The 23589-nt window shown below is 38.5% G+C and overlaps 1 protein-coding gene across 1 annotated transcript; it reads right to left on the bottom strand.

Moving 5' to 3' along the window:
- Positions 1-1987: 1987 nt before the first annotated feature.
- On the bottom strand, positions 1988-22030 carry tuft1b (tuftelin 1b). The gene is made up of 10 exons (XM_010902065.5): positions 21907-22030; positions 13616-13686; positions 13384-13449; positions 13177-13266; positions 11896-12003; positions 11049-11272; positions 8505-8610; positions 6105-6188; positions 3399-3499; positions 1988-2896 (listed from the first exon to the last, which is right to left on the bottom strand). Exons 2-10 carry the CDS (start codon positions 13646-13648, stop codon positions 2821-2823), a joined length of 888 nt encoding a protein of 295 aa, XP_010900367.1. The 5' UTR covers positions 13649-13686; positions 21907-22030; the 3' UTR covers positions 1988-2820.
- Between the last annotated feature and the right edge of the window lie 1559 nt (positions 22031-23589).

Genomic DNA, 23589 nt, shown 5'->3' with positions numbered 1-23589 from the left:
GTGATGACTCACTTTCTTTCCCGCGCACGCCCTCTGTGGTCAAAGGCAGTTATTTCTGTGGTGATTTTAGATCTGCAATTTCTGGACAAAATCTCTACTTTATTTGCAGTAATTGGTAAGTATTTTGGGCATCTCTTTCAAACAGATCGTCTTGATCCTCCTGACATCCAAACCAATATAAACGTGGCAAAAACCCATCGGGCCTAATGAAATGAAGTAATCATTGTGATTTTGACTTAAGACAATAACATTTCAATTATTATTTCAATGCATTGGCTAATTTTGCAATAATGTGGCTATTTTAAAGCACGATTGCGCATTCAACAACGCAAAACGGGTATAAACATTGCGATTAGTTTGACACAAAACATAATATTGCGATGTGACATGATTGCTTTTTTGCATGCAAAAAAAAAAAACGCTCTCCAGACTGTTTGTTCTATATAGACACAGGCCAACACACTGTTACAATCAGACAGCTTTTCAATTCACTGACGGGACTGAGGGGAAACCGGTGCTCTTAACTCCGGAGAATATCGATATGATAAACTGCATATATAATGATTATGTATCTTAGCATTATCAATTCCATATCTTTCGGGGTCTAAAGTAAACACCTTGATGATAAAAACACATTATCAAGCAAGCAATATCATGCCCGAATTGAGTTTTGAACATGCTCACATGCCGGTTAAAGTTTAGCAGCATGAGAGATATGCGTGAACTAATCTATAACACAGTGATTTCAGTTTAAAATTTGATTAATTGTGCAGACTTACCTTACTGATGTCTCAGATGTTTGTTGTTTCAAATAAAAAGAGACACACAAAAAGGTCTCTGTTCAAGTTTTCCAGCGTCAGCCAAGTGATGATTTCGGAACGGTCACGTCCTTAACGGAAAGAAGTCACATCCGTAACGTCCGTTTTTCCTCATAAATAGATTTTTTTAAACTAAAATAAAATAAATAATGTATGTTCTATAGAGAGCCCACACTCATCCATTCGGCTAGTATTACTTATTTTGGCTTGTGCATTTTAATTCACAGAATTTCAACAAAGTATATTGTCTCCCACAAACTTGCGTCTTTTTTTTGTCACGTCCATAACGCATGTGTATTTCTCTCATATTAAATATAAAACGCATGTGTAGATTGATATTTTTCTAATGTCTGTACTCCTTTATTAAGGGAGTATGGACATATAAACAGACATTTAAATATATTGGTATTAAATGCATTTTCTGAGAATTTATATTTTATGTTTTGACTGCAAATGTCACGTCCATAACGCTGGAATTGCCCTTTAACGTTACCCCCGAATCAGCCCTTCGCTTGTTATAACTTAAAAAGGACCGGTTCGTGGCTAATCAAGTCATGTCTATTTAGCCAGAAGGTTTAGCTAGCTATCTCTATGACAGTTAACGTAAATATGGCTAACGTTAGCATCGTAAACTAATGTTAATATCTTACCTTGAAATGGCGACCGGGATCTCTTCTTATTTTATGAATCCATTCACGGCCAAGTACAGGATCTTTGGGGAAACGATGGAAGGTTTGACCTGTATAGGATTTCTTTCTCTTTGAAGAAGTACGTTTGGGAACACAACAATGCGGCGGCATTGTAGGTAACGTTATGACAGAAGTCTACAGATGGGCGGGCCAACGTTACTTCCGTACCCCACAGCCTCGTTTTGGTTTAAAGGAAGTGACGTGGGTGAATAAGGCGAATGGGTTATGCCACAGGCAAAATGTGAAACCTGGTCTTTCAGCTAAATTTGAATCTGTGATGTTTGCTGCTATGCCATTCAGGCATTCAACTGTGAACTGAAAACTTATGTGTAATTTATTTCATGCATGGTGATGTCTTGTTGACTGGTTTATACCTGCTGCTGCTGATTGGTTTTTTTCATTTCAAATGTTAGTAAGAATAAAGCTTTTAGAATTTCTCTGCATATATCAGACACGTGGGACAGAAAACAGGGAGCATAATACTTCAAATAAGCTTTATTTTGACAAACAGAGACACAGCTAAAGTACAAGGACTATATGCACATTAGTACTATACAACTTCTATGTACAAAAGACAGAGGGACAGATTAAATTAACATATTAACATGTTAAATTAGCATGCTTTGTAAAAAAAAAACAATGACTGTAACAGAAACAAGTATCATCACCAACAATATAGCACTAAACACTAACCCTAACACCATCCAGGTCTGATACCTCAAGTCTCTAATGGTGGGAAGTGAGACATCTTTAAGTCACTTTCACATTGATGCTGAGAAGGTAGGGAAGATTTCAACAAAGTTTTTAAAGTTTCCTGACACATCAGTGAGACACCACACTTTGCAATTGAACAGTTGAACTACTTGATTTTTAACTAACAGAGGTAAATCAGGTTAGTATAAGAGGCCAAAAATAAATTGGACCCATAATAACAATGTTAACAATCAACTGCATTATGGTGTAAGGCACACAGCAATCATTGAGGAATGTAACATATAGAGCAGTGTGGAAGGCAAGTTGGACATTTGATAAGAAAAAACAGGGTCACATTGTTTGTACAAAAAACAAAACAAAGTGCATTTACCAATGATAGTGTATTTCAGACATCAAATCACAATAAAGCATTAGATACTGGTATCAGCACTAAGAGAAGGCTATATATAGTAAATATATACAATATATGCGAGTTGCAGCTTACAGAAGCTTTTAGACAGGTTTATACAGTAAGGTTTACCATATTTTTCCCTGATAATTTCTCTTCTTTTATCTGTCAGTGTTTCTGGATTTTTATCTCCTTCCCTCTCTCTGTCTGCTTAGGACTTGATTTCGATGACTCTGATTAAAGGAAGTGACTTGTTGCCATCCAATGATGAGGGTGTTATTGGCTTGCTGCAGGAAAAAGAACAGAAAAATACTTTAAAACATCTGAGGTACTTAGATTTTCTGCCCCCTCCTTGGCTAAACAGGACAGCTGCATTGCTGCTGTGCTATTCAGGAGGATATATTCAACACATTGACAGAATTCCAGGACAGGTCACTCACAGACATTACAAATGTGTGTACAAATGTGTGTTGAAACATGTACAATTGACTAACTTTGATTTATTTTGAATAAATTATTTAATTCCCAGACAATCTAAACATGCATACCCAGTCAAATTCTGTTAAAATATATTTTTATGTGGCATAGAGTGATCTCGTCTCCTGTATAAAATACCACTGCAGTATGGTTTGATTCCAGTCTAGTGCAAAATGTTAGGTGACCTCTCTGTCACTCCGTCCATTATTCCAAAAATCTAAAATGCCCATAATCAAAGCATTTTAGTTCAGGACTAGAAATAATCTGTGTCTAAGAAAACATATTCTAAGAAGAGAAAGGTGTAATTGTCACCTGTAGATTATCTGTGGCTTGTTTTTGGTCTCTATAGTTGACGTAGATGGGGGTGTCTGGCCCTCCAGGAGGTACTCCATCTGGTCACGCATCTCTGTGTTCTGCAGAGGAGAGGGAGGATGATATCCAGGGTTCAAAAGTCATTCATAGAGATACAGACCCAGCTTTGGGAACCCTATCAAATTTATTTTTGCCGGACCGCGTAAGCAGAGCAAATGTCTCTTACTGATTGAGTGAGTGAGTGACTGACTCACTCACTCAGTTACTCACTCACTCACTCTTTGCTCTTTTTGGTCGGCTCCACTTACACGGTCCGGCAAAATTATTATGAAGAAAAGAAAAATTATCAAATCAATAAGAATTCAAACATTCTATATCCTTCTATATATGACAATGTTAATTTATTTAATTAAAGAGGTTCATGTTTATCTAAGTTATATTTATTTTAAGCTATTCATTATTGAGATTTTTCCAGTCAAGACTTTTAGACTATTAAAAACATTTTGACTGTTAAAGATGATCTTCAGCATATTTCTTATAGAGGGTATCAGTCTTCCATCAAATAGTGAATTCCACTTATAAGAGATGTATCAGTGGACGATGCCTTCGGCTTTAGTGGTAGCGTGCTGGCAGAAGCTTCTTGACTCGTGTGCATGCTAATATAAAGAAAGGTGTTCCACGGGACTCCATGTAAAAAAACATTCAGGGGGGTTGCAGTTGGTGGGTGTCCCTTTGGTTGATGCCTGGCGATGTGGGTGGATTGATTTCCTGCCTGTTGGGCCCTGTCCGGGGCCTCCCCCGGGTAGGGCCACAGTGTCGCCGGACCCCCCATCTGTCCCAAGGTCTTATGCTGCTATACTATTGTGCTGGGGGATTGGGTCAGTTCTCTTTCCCCACTAAGTTCTCCATCTCCACTATACATCGTTGTTGATATGAGGAATGCCTTTTCTGAATTTTCCCAGTTTCCTCCCATTTTAAACTTTAGGAGGACATGAGGTCCTGGTCCACACCTGCGGAGTACCTGGTTTGGGGGGCCCGTTGCTGTCCTTGTCCTTGTTCATCTGGTCATACTTCTGACCTAGTCTAATTTTAAATAGACTCTGGATTTAGCCCAGATACATTTATTAATTATTCCAATTGGTCTCTTAATATCTCCACTGGCACAACCAGAAGAGGACTGGTCACCCCTCTGAGCCTGGGTCCTCTCTAGGTTTCTTCCTAAAATTCTGCCTTCTTAGGGAGTTTTCCTAGCCACTGAAATTCAACACTACTGTTGTTTGCTCCTTGGAGTTTAAGGCCGGGTGTCTCTGTAAAGCACTTTGTGACAACTGCTGTTGTAAAGAGGGCTTTATGAATACATTTGATTGATTGATTGATGTAGTTACGAATAACATAATTTAATGTGTTCATTCCGTTTGCTTCACAGTTAACAGAGTACGTTAAGGAAATCTTCTTTGACAAAGTAAAGTAATTCCTACATATAACTCATGCAATTACGATATGAAAACTGTGTTGCTCCGCCGTCCAAAACCACGGACACCCACTTGTTACAGCAGAACACACAGCTGTCAAATCACCACCTGTCTTTAAGTGACCGTAACCAAAAAAGAAAGATATACAATGCATCCCATGCCTATTCAATCATTGAGTCTTCTACCACGGTAGCAACAGAAATTCAGAGAAAAATTATTGGATAACAATTTATACCCAGCATTTAGTATATACGGTAGTGACACTATTCCCTATGCACTCACACCCAATATTAAACAACCGCACACCTCTAAAGGTGCTTTGGCTCCCACACCACTGCATGCATCATGCCAACACCTCACGCCCACGCCCCACCCCCCCCTACGCATCTGGATGGGGCCCCAATGTGATATATTTTCAGGGGGCCCAAAATCCCTGGTGGCGCCCCTGAAAACAGTGCCTCTCAAGTGGAAGGCTCAAGTTCAAATCTATTTTGAGCAACAACATTTATTTTATTTCCACGATTCTCTCGTCGTTTCACTTGATGAAAAAGTTAGTTATCGTCACCTTTCTTGACATTTATTGTATCAATGTCATTCACGAATGAAAGAAAAAAGTACGTTGTTATGCCATTCTGCCATTTTTCTTATGTCATGAAATTAAATAGCTTTGGCAGACGTGCTAGCAATTCAATTCCTATGACTAGTCCAGTAAATTAGGAGATACCAGTAAAGCCTATTACTGGCTAATAAACTGTTCTGCCAGTGGCAAAAGCTAACAGTTCATAGACACTAACGTTAGTTAGTTTAACTGTATCAATATCATTAACGAATGGCCAATTAGCTGTTAAAACGGCCAGTGGCAAAATAGGATTTGTTCAGGATAGAGGCTATACTGACATCCATCTAACGTAGAGCTGTAGTGGTTAGCGACAGCCTTTCACGTGGGCAACCCAGGTTTGAATCTCAAAAGGGCAATACTTTTTATTGCGGTCCGGCTGAACAAGGCTTGCCTGGTTTCTTGTTTCTTTGTCTTTTAGCATACCCTATAAGTCAGAGCCACTTACAGTATCAATTAAGGTGGTTTGCTCATGGGCACAATTGCAGATTTTTCACCCAGTTGCTACAGGGATTCAAACCTGCAGCCTTTCAGTTACTAGATTTACGCTCAAACCACTTAGCAAACTCCCGCCCTAACATGCATATAGTCCCACACACACACGCACGGAGTACTGACCTCAGCCTCCAGGAAAGCCACCTTCTCCTCCAGATCCCTGATTACACGATCCCTCTCCTGTATAACTGTCCGAGAGTTCTGTAGCTGTTAACCAGGAACCACAAGCACATTTAGTTGCTGCTGAGGAAATGCAACACCCTCCACTGTTATACAGTATATTAGTCCAAATGATCCAGTTGCATTGTCATGGTGAGATTTGTGTTTCAGCAAACAGTTACACTTCGCTTACAGCAACTCCCGTAACACCTTTACAAAACAAAGCAATTATGCTCTTAACAGAGGTTGTTCAATCTTAAGAGCACTTGTTCAGTTTAAACTGCCTTGAGAACAGTTGTGGTTGATGGTCTATCCATATACAGTGGATATAAAAAGTCTACACACCCCTGTTAAAATGCCAGATTCATATGATGTAAAAGAATAAGACAAAGATAAATCATGTCAGAACTTTTTCCACCTTTAATGTGACCTATAACATGAACAATTCAATTGAAAAACAAACAATCTTTGTGGGGGAAAAATTTAAAACTCACTCTAACCTGGTTGCATAAGTGTGCATACCCTTAAACTAATACTTTGTAGAAGCACCTTTTGATTTTATAACAGAACTCAGTCTTTTTGGGTAGGAGTTTATTAGCATGGCGCATCTTGACATGGCAATATTTGCCAACTCTTATTTGCAAAAGCGCTCCAAATCTGTCAGATTGTGAGGACATCTCCTGTGCCCAGCCCTCTTCAGATCACCCCACAGATGTTCGATTGGATTCAGGTCTGGGCTCTGGCTGGACCATTACAAAACATTAATCTTCTTCTGGTGAAGCTTTTGTGGATTTGGATGTGTGCTTTGGGTTTTTGTCATGCTGAAAGGTGAACTTCCTCTTTATCTTCAGCTTTCTAATGGATGCCGAAAGGTTTTGTGCCAAAACTGCCTGGTATTTGGAACTGTTCATAATTCCCTCCACCCTGACTAAGGCCCCGGTTCCAGCTGAAGAAAAACAGCCCCAAAACATGATGCTGCCACAACCATGCTTCACTGTGGGTACGGTGTTCTTTGGGTGATGTTGGGGTGTTGTTTTTGCACCAAACATACCTTTTGGAATTATGGCCAAAAAGTTCAACCTTCATCAGACCATAAAACATTTTCCCACATGCTTTTGGGGGACTTGATGTTTGTTTTGGCAAACTTCAGCCGTGCTTGGATGTTTTTCTTTGGAAGAAAAGGCTTACGTCTTGCCACCCTACCCCATAGCCCATTCATATGATGAATACGGGAGATTGTTGTCACATGTAGCACACAGCCAGTACTTGCCAGAAATTCCTGCAGTTCCTTTAAGGTTGCTGTAGGCCTCTTGGAGGCCTCCCTGACCGGTTCTCTTCTCGTCTTTTCATCAATTTTGGAGGGAGGTCCAGTTCTTGGTAATGTCTCTGTTGTGCCATATATTCTCCACTTGATGATGACTGTCTTCACTGTGTTCCATGGTATACTAATGCTTTGGAAATTCCTTTGTACCTTTCTCCTGACTGATATCTTTCAACAATGAAATCCCACTGATGCTTCGGAAGCTCTCTGCGGACCATGGCTTTTGTGCTGAGAAGCAACTAAGAAAATGTCAGGAAAATCCACTGAACAGCTGAACTTTATTTGTGGTTGATCAGAGTCACTTTAAATGATGGCAGGGGTGTAATATTACTTCTATTTAACATGAGTTTGAATGTGATTGGTTAATTCTGAACACAGCCACATCCCCAGTTATAAGAGGGTGTGCACACTTATGCAACCAGGTTATTGTAAATAAAACCAGGTTTTATTTTTCATTTTTCCCCCTTCAAAGATTTTGGTTTGTTTTTCAATTGAAATGTTCACATTATAGGTCACATTAAAAGTGGAAAAAGTTCTGATATGATTTATCTTTGTCTCATTCATTTACATAAAAAAACCTGGCATTTTAACAGGGGTGTGTAGACTTTTTATATCCACTGTACATTACATTGTTTTTGTGCACCTTTGTTGTATTGCACTTTGCTTTTAATATTTGATCACTGTAAGATTATATTTAAGCAATAAGAAAAAGGAGTGTGGTATATCTGTTATATCAGGAGGAGATGGTCTTAAACACAAATACATTCAACTTTGTCTCCCTTTGCTAAGCATTTGGGGGGTTTTCTTCTGAGTTATATGGCTTAGATCTGTAATCTTTGCCCACGGTTTGGCAATGCGTGAATGTTGGGTGTCTGAGTGTGTTCCTGTACAGGATGTCTGACACGGCTGTCAAAATTGCTTTCCTCAATTCAGTTCAGAAACTCTGCCTCATAAACACCCCTGACTTATTCCAACCTGGTCGGCAGGATTTTTTTTGGGGTTGGGTGTGGGTTTTCTGAAATGTCAATATGCCATGTTCTCACCTGTTCAATCATGTGGCGGACCTTCCTCTGTTGGCACTTTAGCATATCGTCCAAATGATGAATCTTCTGCTTCAGAACGGCCAGCTCCTTCTCCAATTCCTCAATCCTGATCAGAAACACACGCACATCTCAATGTACATAACTATAATAACCATAATACAGTTGTGCCCAAAAGTTTGCATACCCTTGGAGAATTGGTAATATATGTACCATTTGTAAAGAAAACATGAGTGAGCAGGCTAAACAAGTCTTTTATTTCTTATGGGATTCACATTCAACTGGTCATAACTGAATGGCACAATCATAAAACAAAACATGGCAACAAAGAAACAAGAAGACAGGCGAGCCTAGTTCAGCCGACCCGCAACAGAAAATGCTGCCACCTTGAGATTCAAACCTGGGTCACCCACGTGAAAGTTTACCGCTACACCACAGAGCTGCAAATGCGCTGTCTGTCAGTATAGCTTCTTGTCTCTATCCTGAACAAATCCTCTTTAGCCACTGGCTGTTTTAAAAATATCTACTAACTTACTGGAATAGTCATAAGAATAGAGCAATTGCTAGCAAGTCTGCCAAAGCAATTTCATTTCATGGCATAAGAACTTATTTTTCGTTTTTATTTGTGAATGACATTTATGCAATAACAATCTATAAAGGCGATGATAACTAACTTTTTCATCAAGTGAAAAGACGAGAGATTTGTGGAATCGAACTTAGGACTTCCACATGAGAGGCACTGTCTTTTTACCACTACGCGACGGCATTACGTTATGTTTCAGCAGTTGCTAGACTCCATTGAGGATTGTGTAAAACTGACTAACGTTTCATATTAAGTTTACCTCCATCCCAAATAGCGTCTATGAACTGTCAGCTTTTGTCACTGGCCGTTTTAACAGCTTATTAGCCAGTAATAAGCTTACTAGTATCTACTAACGTCCTAGGAATAATCTTAAGAATTGAGCAATTTCTAGTGAGACTGAAGATGAACTATTCCCTGCCAGAAACAGTCGCAATAGAACCGTATACAGTTTCAGCCACTGAAGTTTTCGCCAATACGGAATAATTCATAACGCGTATTTCGCTTAGCCTGCGAGGAGATACAAACTCCACGTTTAAGATCTCCCTGGAGTGGCTCGATGATATTATGGTCAGAAACTGTGATGGCCACTACAGAACCTTCATCTTTTTCTGCTGTAACCACTGAAGGGTCAACTTGGTCTTGTGCTTAGGGTCATTGTCGTGCTGGAAAGTCCAAGAGTGTCCCATGTGTGGCTTTCGTGCAGAAGAATGCAATTTACTGCCAGTATTTTCTGATAACATGCTGCATTCATCTTGCCATCAATATCCACAAGATTCCCCATGCTTTTAGAGCTCAAACATCCCCAAAACATCAGTGAGCCACCACCATGCTTCAGAGTGGGGATGGTATTCTTTTCACTATAGGCCTTGTTGACCCCTCTCCAAACAGCGCTTATTGTTTTAACCATAAAGCTCTATTTTGGTCTCATCACTACAAATTACAGTGTGCCAGAGGCTGTGAGGCATGTCAAGTTATTGTTGGGCATATTGTATACAGGCATTTTTGTGGCAATCGTGCAGTAAAGGCTTTTAACTTGACCATGCAGCTAATTTTTTCACGTATAATCGTATTGTGCTCCATGAAACAACCACACCGACTTTTTCCATAACAGCCTGTATTTCATCTGAGGTTACCTGTGGGTTTTTCTTTGTATCCTGAACAGTTTTGGCTGAAATCTTTCTTGGTCTACCTGACCTTGGGTTGGTATCAAGAGATCCCCGAATTTTCCACTTCTTAATAATTGATTGAACAGTACTGATTGGCATTTGCAAGACTTTGGTTATCTTTCTATATCCTTTTCCATCTTTATAAAGTTCCATTACCTTGTTATGTAAGTCTTTTGACAGTTATTTTCTGCTCACCATGGCTCAGTATCTAGCCTGCTCAGTGCATCCACGTGAGAGCTAACAAACTCATTGACTATTTATACACAGACACTAATTGCAATTTAAAAAGCCATAGGTGTGGGAAATTCACATTTGATTGCCATTTTCACCTGTGTGTGTCATCTTGTGTGCCTGTAACAAAGCAAAACATTCAAGGGTATGTAAACTTTTGATCAGGGCCATTTGTGTGATTTCTGTTATCATTATGATTTAAGAAGGAACCAAACAACTATGTGATAAAAAATGGCTTCATATGATCATAATCCTTTAATAAAAGGATAGGGATAATTTTTGCATGATCAGTCATATTTTCTAAATCAATGCCAACATTTCTTCCTTGGCTTCCTCAAGGGCACAATGTCCCACATTTTTTTTCACTTGTTAGCACGCAATATGAACCAGCAACCTTTTGTCTAAAGGCCCGGCACTCTTCGCCACTATCCTATGTGCTCCCCGTTGTTTGCATAGTATATACAACTCTAGTAGATTTGTTTGTGCGTTTAATTTGATATACAATGTGCAGCTGTACAAATATACTGTCACTGGATTATAGTCGTTATGACAACAGAGCCTCCTCACCTCTGCTCTTTCTCTGCCCCTTCTTCTTTGGCTGCTCTCCACTGTAGAAGTTCAGCCTCGCTGGCAGAAATGTTGTCCCTCAGTGAAGCAGCCTCCCGTTCCATTCCCCCCAGGAGCCTCTCCAACTCCTCCACTTTCTTGTCCCGCTCCACCACTTTCCCTTCTACCAGCTTCAGGCGCTCTGACCGCTCATCGAGACGCCTGCGGAACTCATTGCTCTCAGCCTGCAGGGGGAGCCAAATAAGTAAGATTCCCACATATCTAGGGACAGTATTTGCTAGAAAAAGTTCAAATGTGTTACATTTTGCTGTAGTAAGTTGTTGTCAGGGCCCCTGGACTGGCCTGTGGTAGGTTTGAGTAAAAAGATAAAATGTGTTTTGGGAAGACACCAAATTGTGTTTTGGGAAGACATCAGCCCTCTCAACTAGATCAATATATGTAGAAATGATTAATGACCTGTACATATTTTAATAACTGCCCTTTTCTGACCAGTGCATCAATTTTGACAAACAATTTGTATTAAAAGAAATGGTGGCCCCCTGTTGAATTTCAATGTTAACTTCAAACTAAAATGTTCCCCAGGCTGTTTTCTAGGTCATTCCTATTATTGGTAGTCATCCATCTTTCACTCCCACAATGATGAAAGGGCACGGCTAGATAATCTATTATTATTCATCATGATGACACTGAAACTTTTTTCGCCATTTTTTTACCACTATACATAGACATTCTTATTTACCACTTGCTTTGACAATGTAAACAAATGTTAACTTTGCCAAATGAAGCCCTTGAAATTGAACAGAGAGAGAAAGAAAGAGAAAAAAACGTTATTCAGGTGAGTACTGACCTGCAAACGGTCTTTTTCCTCTTGGTGCCTCTTCTCTGTTTCCTTCATCTGGGCATACAGGCGCTTGCTCAACTCCCTTAGTTTTGCACTCTCCTCTGTAGAACACACCTGCATGTGACAAAGAGATAAGGTTAAGCCCACACTCAATTAACATGAACACAGAGGGAACCGAAACTGAGAGCGAGGCATTGGCATGCTATTTGGATATTATATGACAAGTATGCAAATGACCTCTAAATGTGTTGCTGTCTCGCGTGTCAGGTGACGGTCAGCTGAACAACAGTTTTCCTAGTAAATGTCAAACCATGTGATGTATTGTTAACCGTAAACAGTCTTGCATGACAAGACCAACCATCAACCAACACATCTACAGACATGTCATAGAATACTGTCTCTCTGTAGACACGCAATTCCTTTAGAGGCATCACCAACGAAATCCAGCCCCCTGAACCAATTTTTTTTATGTGTTGTGGATCTTAGCAACAGGTCATCTGTCCTTCAGAGGGTTATATGAAGATGCTCACCACATCAAAAAACTCCAAACTGTTAACCATATACAAAATAATCTGCCCTATACTGCACTACAACTGTTCCTCTACCTGCATCTAGATATACTATACCGATACTGTAAATGTGTATATCAACTCTAAATCCATGTATTATATATTCACTGTTCAAGTGTTATTTAATATGTTTACCACCTATTTATATGTAATTACTCACTAACTTTGTTGAGCTTTTGTATTGTTGAGATTGTCTGTATATGTTCTTGGCACCATTTTACCAATTACAGCTTTGCTATGTGAAAATATACTTTCATATAGCAGAAAACATATCTGAATATATTGTAATTCCACTGTAGTTTCCTTTTAGTATAGTTCAACTATAGCTTCCTTTTACAAAACTTGCTGGGCTGAGCCTTAGATAATGTGTTAGAAATTAGATATGTTGTCATGATATTAAGTGTGAGTATATTCATGTTGTGTGTGTGTTCATGTGACAGGGATTTTTGTTTGTGTGTCTTTGTGTGTGAATATTCTGTGTAAGCTCATTCGATATGTGTGATCTGGGTCAATGAAAAACTAGCTGCCATATTTCACAAAACTGAGCATTAATGTTATCAGTGAAAAATTATTTCTGCCAAAATTATTGGCAACCTTTCATACTTTAGAGGTAAATGTAAACATCAATAAACAAATTATTATTCAAATTACCAAACAATAAAGAAAACATTTTAAATAACAAAAGCTTGTCAATGTTGACATGAACATAAGGTCTTACATGTGTTTCCAATTCAGTCCCAACAGTGTTACCATTAGCCACAATTGTTGTTGGTAGGGTGACACTGACTTTGTAACCATTGGCTGGAGGCTGAGGGCGAGAGAGGCAATTAGTGGAGTTAGTCCAGCTTTGTCAGTATTTGTATCTCTTTCTTTGTATTTAAGTATTAGATAAAGTTGGAGATAAGCCTTTGAGTAGCAGAACTACCTTTTTGTTGGTGCTATTCTGCCTGGCAGCCATCTGTTCCCTCAAAGTCTTCAGACAGTACCGAACCTAAACAGAGAAATGAAACACAAACCTTTGGCACGGTTCCTAAGCACACCCAACACACCGATTAATTTCCCTGTTCTCTAGCAGCACCCCACCCAGTGGCTTATGTTGAGTCATTCTGCCCCATTGCTGGTTGCAAAGAAAACAAAATCAAGATGGCCGCACTGACCTCCTGTATCTGAGACGCCTCGTCTGTCAGCATCTTGACTCTACTGGGGTTCTCTCAGTTTGTGGTACACCCTAGACAAAACAGCATGGGTGTTTTGTTAGTCGAGGACAAGACAGTGTAGAGCAGCACAAACACATGCACAGACATAATTACCACAAACTGACACACAAGCTTAAACGTGCTCTCACAAATAAATGCATACCTCTGACAAAGACTAATCACTAATTATAAATGGTTCTTTTTAAATGTATAGATAATCCATTTAGAATGTTTTAGTGGGTTTTGAAAGAGAACAAGATGTATTTGAAAAGAACAAGATCATTGAAAAAAACAAAGGCAAATAGGCACTGGATGTTAAAACCATATAGGGGTCCTAGGGTTGTCCAGCAGTCTAGGATTTGGTGTGCATGTATCGCTGTAGCATGGATTGAATGTGGGCTATGGCTGAAGTGGCACATTCACTACATCTTTCCTCCATTTTATTTGTCACTTACATCAATAGCAACTAGATTAACAGTTCACCTGTTGTTAACAAAGAATGTGACATAACATTTCACCTTTACGTTGCATGCTTATTTGATGATGGAATTGGCAGAGAGAGAAGGTTAACAGAGAGGAAGCATGATGTGTTACAGAGGAAGGGGCAGTGTACTGGTAGAATGTGTTGACGGACAAACAGTACTATTACCTCCACAAATACGGCTGGTTTGTTCCACCTGAAACTGAGTATATTCTAGCTTTTCTCCACACAAATCACTATTGTTTCCATTACACGTTAATCCAACACTGATGTTGACTTAAAATGACTATAACTAACTGGGAAAATGAAGCCAGTCCAACCCAGTACTGTAGAGCCACAAATAACACATTGCCAGGTTAGGGACAACTGAGTCACCTCACAACTGTGTTCCTGTCCCATCATCTTAGAACTATAAAATGAGAGTTTACAACAGCGATCAGAAAGAGAGGCCAAATCTGTCCCACAAGTGTTTTATAATTGGACCCAAAGTTTTTGGTAAACATACAAATTATACAAGCAATTAAAAATGAATAAAATAATTTAATTTAGGATATCTGTTTTCCCAAGCATTCCCAGAAAGGTCATTTCTGACATTATGTGATCAAGGCTCAATGTAATCAAAGCAAGAAATTATTGTTATTTTCAAATACAGTATCTTTATTTTTGTGATCAACTCGCAATGTCCAAATAATTACTAAATTGTCAGATTATCTAGTGGTTACAGCTTCTGACCAGTAACTGCCTAATATGGATTCTGAAAGATTGTTAGATTGAATCCCAGAGCCGGTAAGGTAGAATATCTGTTGTTCTGTCCTTGAGCAAGACACACAACCCCGATTTCTCCAGTAACTCGCCCTGGATTAAAGTTCAGCCAGAAAACCGCTACTTATTATTTTAACCATTTCTTGTAGAAGTACGCACAGCAATTTACTAACAATGTCTTGGCGTTAGTTTCTGCTCCTCTGGGGTAACTTACTGCCATCACATGATCCGATACGATTATACAATTTAACAACAATAACATGATGATACGATATAAGAACAATAACATCACTGTTATAATATTAATAGCACTCCCCATAGGCAATGAGCAAGGTATGTAGTACTGATCACCACACAAAGGTAAACAAAGAACCAAACAGGTGGAGGGTGGTGGTTAGATTTGCACCCATATGCTAGTATGATCATCACCATACCAGACTTAGAGAGTAAACTGACAAATGGGTAGACAGGCTTAACTGGTTAAGCTAATTCTCTGCTTTGGTTTATACTTTTCATGTTTTACTTATTTTTATTCAAACCATCATAAGTTTTCTTTGGGAAACACCCTTTTCAATTATTAAAAGCTTTAGTCTGAATGGGAAATGAAAACATTCCCTAATGGCAGTTCTACATGAATGGATTGTTTGAATGAAGGATTAAGAAAGATATTTTTTGAGAGATGGTTTACTTTAGGCATTAGGTAACATTGTTATGATTGCTTCCCTAGGTGTATTTGTCCTATCATTTCCCATATGAAGTATTTCTTTGCATTCAATTTATATGTACACATACTGCTGCAGCATGAGTTCGAGTCCAGCCTGTTACTACTTCAGCATATTCTTCCCTAGTTTCTTCTCATCTACAGTAGAAAAAATAGGAGGTATTGAAAAGATTCCTATTATGTAGAAATTGTTTGTAAAACTTGTTATTTAAATACAAATATAGCTGGCAAATGTTAGTTGTTTAAAAACAGTATGCTGTAATAAAAAAATAAACTCAGTAGTTCATCTGTATGATTTATTGTATACATAACAGTATCTTTTGCTTTTGTTTATTAGAGGGTGTCAATAACAGAATTTTTTTTTTTTAAGACATGGTAATATACGTGTAAATGTGACTGATAACAGAAAAATCTACAAAATAAAGAGCAATTGCAATCTGCAGCATCGTAATAGTAATGACTATAGTAAATATAATCATTACAGGTGCAAAGTTTAGCCTTCCACCTAATAATACCACACAAAGAGATGAAGCCAAATACCACAGAGACAGCAAAACACTCATACAACACAATGGCTTTCAATTGGGTCTTTAGGACTTTGCTTAATAAATGTTTTATATAGATTTACTGTAGGACCCAAATCCATTTAAAATCCCCTTGGAATCCTGCCTGGGCAGATAACTCTAACCAGAGTAGAGATTTACAGTTGCTCTTACCCTCCACACAGCTGTTCTGATAACAATCCACTGGCCCACCAAAAAAATCCCATTGGATAGTGACTTCAGAGGATGAGTTAGGCTTCAGCTACTCCTACAAATATTTTGGAGAAATCTTTTTTGTGGCTTATTCCCATAAAAGATGATGATGGATTAATATTTGCCTCTGTTTGACATCTGTATCCATCAAAGCTAAATGTGACTTGATATTGTCCAGTTGAATTGGTCACAGACAAACTAATTTCCTGTTATTCCTAACTAAGCATTTTCATTTCATCATGACTTATCAAGTAACATAACTTCAATTTTTAAAAAAATATGGCAGTTTTTTAGTCCTATATTGTGTCTGAAATCTGTTTTAGCTGTATCACTGTCATTATAATACATTTTCTATTTGAGTGTCATCCCATTTCTTAAAATCATCAGAGAAGAACACAAAAATATCTCTGTTGTGCTCATTTGAGATGCACGCAGAGACTTCAGCATAACATGACATCAATGATTATAGCATAGTGATAAGAATGATTAAGTGTCATGATCTGACAACACATTCCCAGCATACCACCATGTGTTGTCAGTTGGGAGTTAGAATGCCATAACAGCAAACATCACACCAACCACAGGCCAGCGCCGCACACGACAAAAGGCCATATTACAATAATACACTGCATTCCAGTAAGCACTGTATAACTATAATGTTTCTTTCATACTTTCATACTTAATCACTGTTACCACAAAAATATATTGTTAACTGTTAGTTTCATCCAAAGCCTGAGAGGATTAAAACCCACAACTCAGTCCAACCGCATAGTGCGTATGAACAACCCTGTAAGTGCAGGCGCTCAGATTGCAGTTTGGGAGCTAATCATCCAAGCGGTGACATGTCTGCACGGAAGCTCTCTGCAGTGAGTAAAATCCACAGGAACCTTATCATTCCAAAGAGGAGTGGAAGAAATAATGAATTAGACAGAATGTAGGAGATGAGCCCATCTGACTCACCATGTCCGTTGAAATTAGAGATGTTTGATAAGGGTGGAGCTCTGCTCACAAGGCCATCCCAGGACAAGTATTAGCTACCATGATGTTAAGAGAGTACAAAAGAAAACCAGAGAAGCCGCGTGTCCTCAATGGATATAGGAATGTGTCAATTTTCAGGTTTGTGTGTGACTTCCGAAAAGGAAATTATCTTTCCTCTAAATACATCATTATGTATTGTGAACGGTAAAGCATTGGCTTTATGTTCGTAGTAATCTATTTGCCCCATGTATCAGGGGTGGCAGATAGTCTAATAATTAGTGTTGGGCCAGTAACTGAAAGGTTGGTTCAAATCCGAGAACAAACAAGTTGATACGAATCTGTCAATGTTCGCATGAGCAAGGCACTATAACATTACTGCTATATGCTATGCTACTCAGTGTGTGGTTAAATATTGTGGTTAGATATGTCCTAGATTCCTGTCGACAAGCTCGACTAAAGGTGCATTCAGCTCACATGGTCACTGCATTGACATTGCCATGCTGAAATAACACACAATGTTCTCAAAAAGGGATCTTGAGTTGTTTTAAAGTTACCTCATTCTTACTCAGACACATCACCACCAATCACAATCAAAATGAGTTTCAGGCGTGCAGCTGGTTGTTTGGGGAGGAGGACGCTGCTCGTATTTTCTATAAGGATTTTGAGGACGCTGCTCGTATTTTCTATAAGGAGCTTGAGGACGCTGCTCGTATCTTATAAACAAATTATGGATTTGCAACGTGGAACTTTTTAGCTGAAAGGAGATTTCAGAAGGCAGAGTAGCTCCTAAAGTGATGTATATATAGCTCCCTCTAAGAATATGTTGCGTGTAAAGGAATGGCTCATAAATACAATCAAACTATTAGTGTTGTAGTTTTGACAGACAGCTGAACTTCGAGAGTCACAGAAAAACGCCAGCCCAAGTGCTTCACGATTTTAGACAGACCGAGGGAGAGACAGAAAGTGACACAGAGATGAAGACATACAGCGGGACAGACAGAGAGACAAACAGAGAAAAAGACAGAGACCGAGAGTATGCCACATCCAGTGAGGAGCTATACAAGGTTCTCCTCTTTCAGAACAAAAATAATCTCTCACTTCCAAAACCCACACGCCCTGGGCTTAAAATACAATATGCAAGCTTTGTTTTTATTGATATCCATTAGGCATCGTGGGGCAATAAACATGAACATGTATAAACGTGCTCTCCTAAATTGTTAAATCCTTTTTCAGGTATGTTTATATTTACAGACTGATACGTTTTACAGCCTGTCCTGAGTTGTAAGCTAAAAGAGAAACACTTAGAGGTCTATGTTAGGCAAAGATATCCTAGGGGTCCAAACTTGTACAAACCTGTACTTGTACTTGTACAGCTCATTCTTAATTTCCAAAAAAGTTTCCCATGATTGAGGAAAGACAAGTACAGGTTTGTTACACTAGCCTGATCTTGTAAAAGGAAATGCATTTAAAAGGCTTGAATTCAGCCTTTCCCCCATGAAACCATGGCATGGCCAGCTCAGAGGTTACAGAGCCTGAAAGCAATATACATCTTCCTTATTGTGGGACCATTGATAGACCACTGATAATATATTGGTTTAATTATGTCACAATCCAGTCGGTAAATAATCTAAATAATAAACGTTATAAGTACTTATCTTAACGCTATGAAGTAATCCGGTTGTGTATCAAAGAAGGAAGTGTTTCTTGACTGGATCAGACATTGGAGGTAAATAGATTAATACCTTAATGATAGAGGATAAGCCAAATTAATGTACTTGTCTCACAGGTCAGTGGTGCCAGCAATCTATAGAGTCAAGAAAGAGCATGTGAAACTGTTCTCACTTGTATATTACATTTTTCTAATATAGTCTTGGAATTTAAATTAATAAATCAATCGATTACAAAGAAGCCTTGGAACAGTTGTAACAAAAAGGGTTGAATAAGGGTTGGTAGGTTATGCAAATATTAGACTAATGCATATTTGCATTTGCGCCAAGTTTCTCAAGCCCTGAATGGCTGGCATCCATTATCAACAAATCAACAAGCAATTAAGCTCTTTCATGTGTTAGCACGAACTACCTTAATAAAGACGCTGATGTAGTTTGAGGTTGAAATCTGACACTTTTCATGAGTTCTGTTGAAGCTTTTGTACACAGTTCAGGTGAATGTTTTACTCATCCATTGAATCCAGTATTTGTTGATGACTCAGAGATCATTGGATTGGTAATGCTATAGTTTTTACTGAATTATTATTACTACATCATATGTCCACACATTTCAGTGTATTATCGGTCCTAAAGTTTCCTAGTCCTGTGTGACAATTTTAATAAGCAAAGAAATATTCTAAATATATAACTACATAGCACAGAAAGCAATGGCCCTTAAAATGGCCCAAAGAACTACTGAAACATTCATCTTCAACACATAGCGTCAACACGAGTCAACCGGGCCTCAGTGGAGCCTTTAATTTCTCTTTTCCCAGACAGTTTTGCTTTGATTGAGCCCAGCCATTCCCCAGAGCTGGTGTCTGTTTTCCATCTAGCATCATGCTCTGTGTCCAAATCAGCACACTATCCTCCATAATAGGGTCCAGGTTAAAAATAGTGGACAATAACAGGGATTAAGGTGCCATTTAGGACTCAAAGGAGACAGTCTTCAGACAGACACTGTGGTGCGACCTCACCTCAGTCCCCCATGACTCCTGTCTGCTGTTTACAGTCCTGTAAGCGGTGACATCACCGTTTCACCCTTTCCACAGTCCTGGGCAGCTTTTCCATAACTGACCAACACTGCCACCACTAACCCTTAACTTACATACTGCTATGTTAAAAGGTCATTTCTCAATGTACTTTTACATTGTAGGATTTACCCTGAAGCTAGTTATGCGAATAAATCTCACTCAGAATACACACATTGTTCATCTCTGTATGAAGTTCTATCCTGAATCTAAAACAGTGAGTGAATTATGACGGAGAGCACAGGATTATCACTGCATCATAGCACAATATTATTACTGTTATAGGACTGGTGCCTATAAAAATTCAACAAATTATAAAAGTTCCTAACCCTTTCAACTGGAACTCCAGAAACATATCATTTATGGACTCTCTTTCTATTTCTGAAATATATGTTCAAAGATTCAAAAAACGTGTTAGTGGGCAGACAAGTTCCTTCGGATCAAGCTAGCTTTATTCCTAACAGAAACTTGTTCTATAATTTTAGCAGTCTCTAATGTTTTCCAAAGTTATGTAGTGTGGCTGTTATGTTCAATTAGATTGGTTAAGAAAATTTGAGGAGGACACATTAAAGAGACAGCTCAGAGACATTAAATGGATACAACTCTTATACAAGAGCCTCTGTACAAAAATGCAAACTTAGAATACATTTTTCCTTAATGTAACCCTACTCACAAAATTCTTTTATTTGCTTCTTTAGGAAGCAAATTAAAGTAGAAATGTTATAGGATTGGTAGCTATGTATGATAAGAAAAGCCTAACTGCTTTATATGATTGTTTACCATAGAAATGTTATGAGAAGAAGTCCAATATTTAATCTCCAATTCAGTAGGATTTTTTAAAATCATGCCTAAAACGTGGGCGTTGTTGACACTACCAAGCCTCTTGCTCAAATCAAATTGAATGCATGAATATATGATTATAAAACCTATAACACCCTAAATAAAATGTCCTTATATGGTAATAGCATTCTCCTTTATCAAGCCATTCATCCAGGGGGGTTTATTATTTCTCTTTTAGTTTTTGTTGTGGTTTCTGTTATCCAGTTTTTTTCTTACATGCAGAAAATATGCATAAAAAATTGCAACACCTACTCTTTCTACCTGTGCTTGTAAACTTGTTTTCTTGGTTATATTATATTTTAAACAGATATATCAGAAACAAAAACGTTTTCCAAATAATCTACAGAATTAGATGTGTGGTCTGTCATTATCGCCATTTTAATCTTGAATAAAATTGGGTTGTTCTGTCCCACCGTGATACAATAACTGCAGTGCCTGTTCCATTATTGGATTATTCTGACAATGGATGCAATCACTTTCCATTAGGGCGAATGATTCAACAGAGCCATATGAATTAATTCAATCTACAATCCACTTCACTGAGAACATCGTAACATGTTGAGATTCATTATACTAATTAAAGAATCTGAAAATTTAACTCTAATCTTAATTCACTGAAGTATGTGCTTGTCATCTTACATTAGAGTAATTTCTTGAATTAAGTCAGGACAAATTTGATGTAATAACCCTATATATCGAAATCTATATATCGAAAGTCATTATCTCTTTTTCCAACAAACAGCTGTCAATCCAGCTTTCCATAACACACAAGAATTACCAGTTTAAGACCTTTCTCATCGCAAATACAACATTATTACCTAAATCAAGGTTAACAATACTACTGTAAAAACCGCAACCAAACATCCTATAGAAATACACACAGCTATAGATGAAACTCTTGGTAAGCACAGCACACTAGTCGAGTCCAGTGGTCACGTTCTATCTACTAAACCCCCATACATTGCATTTTCACTTTACCTGTTTTAGAGCAGTTGTCTGTGGCCCTTCCTGTCGATGATCTCAGTGTTGTGACTGTCTCTGCTTGTGTGCTTGTGAGTCAGTATGGGAACATACTGCTGATCGTCCTTACATGGCAGGGTGAGGCAATTCAGCAGATCATAGCACCAGCCCAACCCTGTTTCAACAGATCACACAGCTCCCGCCTACCAGCCAGGAAGGAAAGCCTACCCAGCAACCCCTGCAGGGAAATGTGTGCTACTGCACTGGTGAGGACAGGTTTTGGCATAATAGAACATTGATCAGTCATTTTGAAATAGGCCCAGTGAAGGAAAATGGCAACTTTGAAATTATCCTACAATTGTAGAACTTTTATGTATTCTTCTATTGTTCCATTGGCAGTAGAGTGTGGTGTTAGAAAGGCAAGGATTTTCATGTATACAGTCCTTTGGGTTTGTTTGGGGCTAATTCATGAGATTCTTAGGTTTTTCTCAGATTCTGGTACTGGTGTGAAGGAGTTAGCAGTCACCTTTGCTTGAATGTGTGTGTATGTGGACATGTATTATGGGGCGGCAAGATCCCTTAGTGGTTAGGAAATCTCTCACTGAATAGTCCCTGGTTTTAAGTTGCCGTCCCTAGGCAAAATCATTAATTGCGTTCACTTGGTGTCCCAGGATATGCTGCTGATAAAAAGGTCTAGAATGAAAACCAGAAGCAGGTACTCTGGGTCCCGATGCCTGGAGTAAAAACTGCACCCTGAAACTTGGGTTTTCAGTTGCTAGAACTGGCAGACGAAGAGTTAGAACACAAGAGAAAAAAATGTGACAGCTAAACAAAAGGTGTTCCCATCCTTACCTGATGCCAATGGTAGGGCCATAGTGCAGAATGTGTTACATAACAGTGAATAATGAATCATCTTTATGTAATACCTCTGTGGCGTGAGAGATGTGCAGTGTATATATACACAGGACTGTGTAAACAAAAAGCCAAATGTCATTGAATCCAAGAATGTGTGAGGAAGTTGTCTGCACTGTAGAAAATACATATATAAAAAGATAAAATATACAATGTTAAGACCAACCAGCTGCGATAGGAAGGGATGATAAACACTTGTTAATAATCCAACTAACAATACCATCTTAAAAGACTGGGGAACTCACAATGCTATTGCAGCTTGTTGCTAAACAATTCTATGTTGAATCTATCTCCATGGCATGCAATTTTTTGAGCAAAATCACAATTCAATTGCATCAGGTTTCTGAGCAATTCTATTTTTAATATAATTTCTAGAAAACGTTGTTTAGCCCTCACATTCTCCTTAATGGCTATATGCAATGTGTAATTCCTTTTAGATGTAATCCAGTCAGAGAATTTTGACTATTTGATCTTTTTTCACACAACGCAAACTGACTGACTGGTTAGGGATGGTTTATCATTGAGGACGCCATTATAGAGACTAGAACAGTCACCTCAGTAACAGATGAAATGAACAAATGCTAAGAGTTTGAATTTGTCAATATATTTTTCATTTATTCATGTTTGTGTAGTAAATGATTAATTAACAAAGGTAAATGAAAAACACTAGTAAAGAAACAACTGAGAAAATCCACTTGCAATGGTTCCTGCTGGGACATTACAGGTGTAATTAGTGGTTTTGTGCAAATATTAGCAATTTACACAACAAGGCTGTTTAAATGTAACTCA

Source organism: Esox lucius, chromosome 10 (genome assembly GCF_011004845.1).
Source record: "Esox lucius isolate fEsoLuc1 chromosome 10, fEsoLuc1.pri, whole genome shotgun sequence".
Classification (NCBI taxonomy): Eukaryota; Metazoa; Chordata; class Actinopteri; order Esociformes; family Esocidae; genus Esox; species Esox lucius.
Note: the sequence above shows the minus strand (reverse complement) of the source record. Positions and strands in the feature narration are given on the sequence as shown.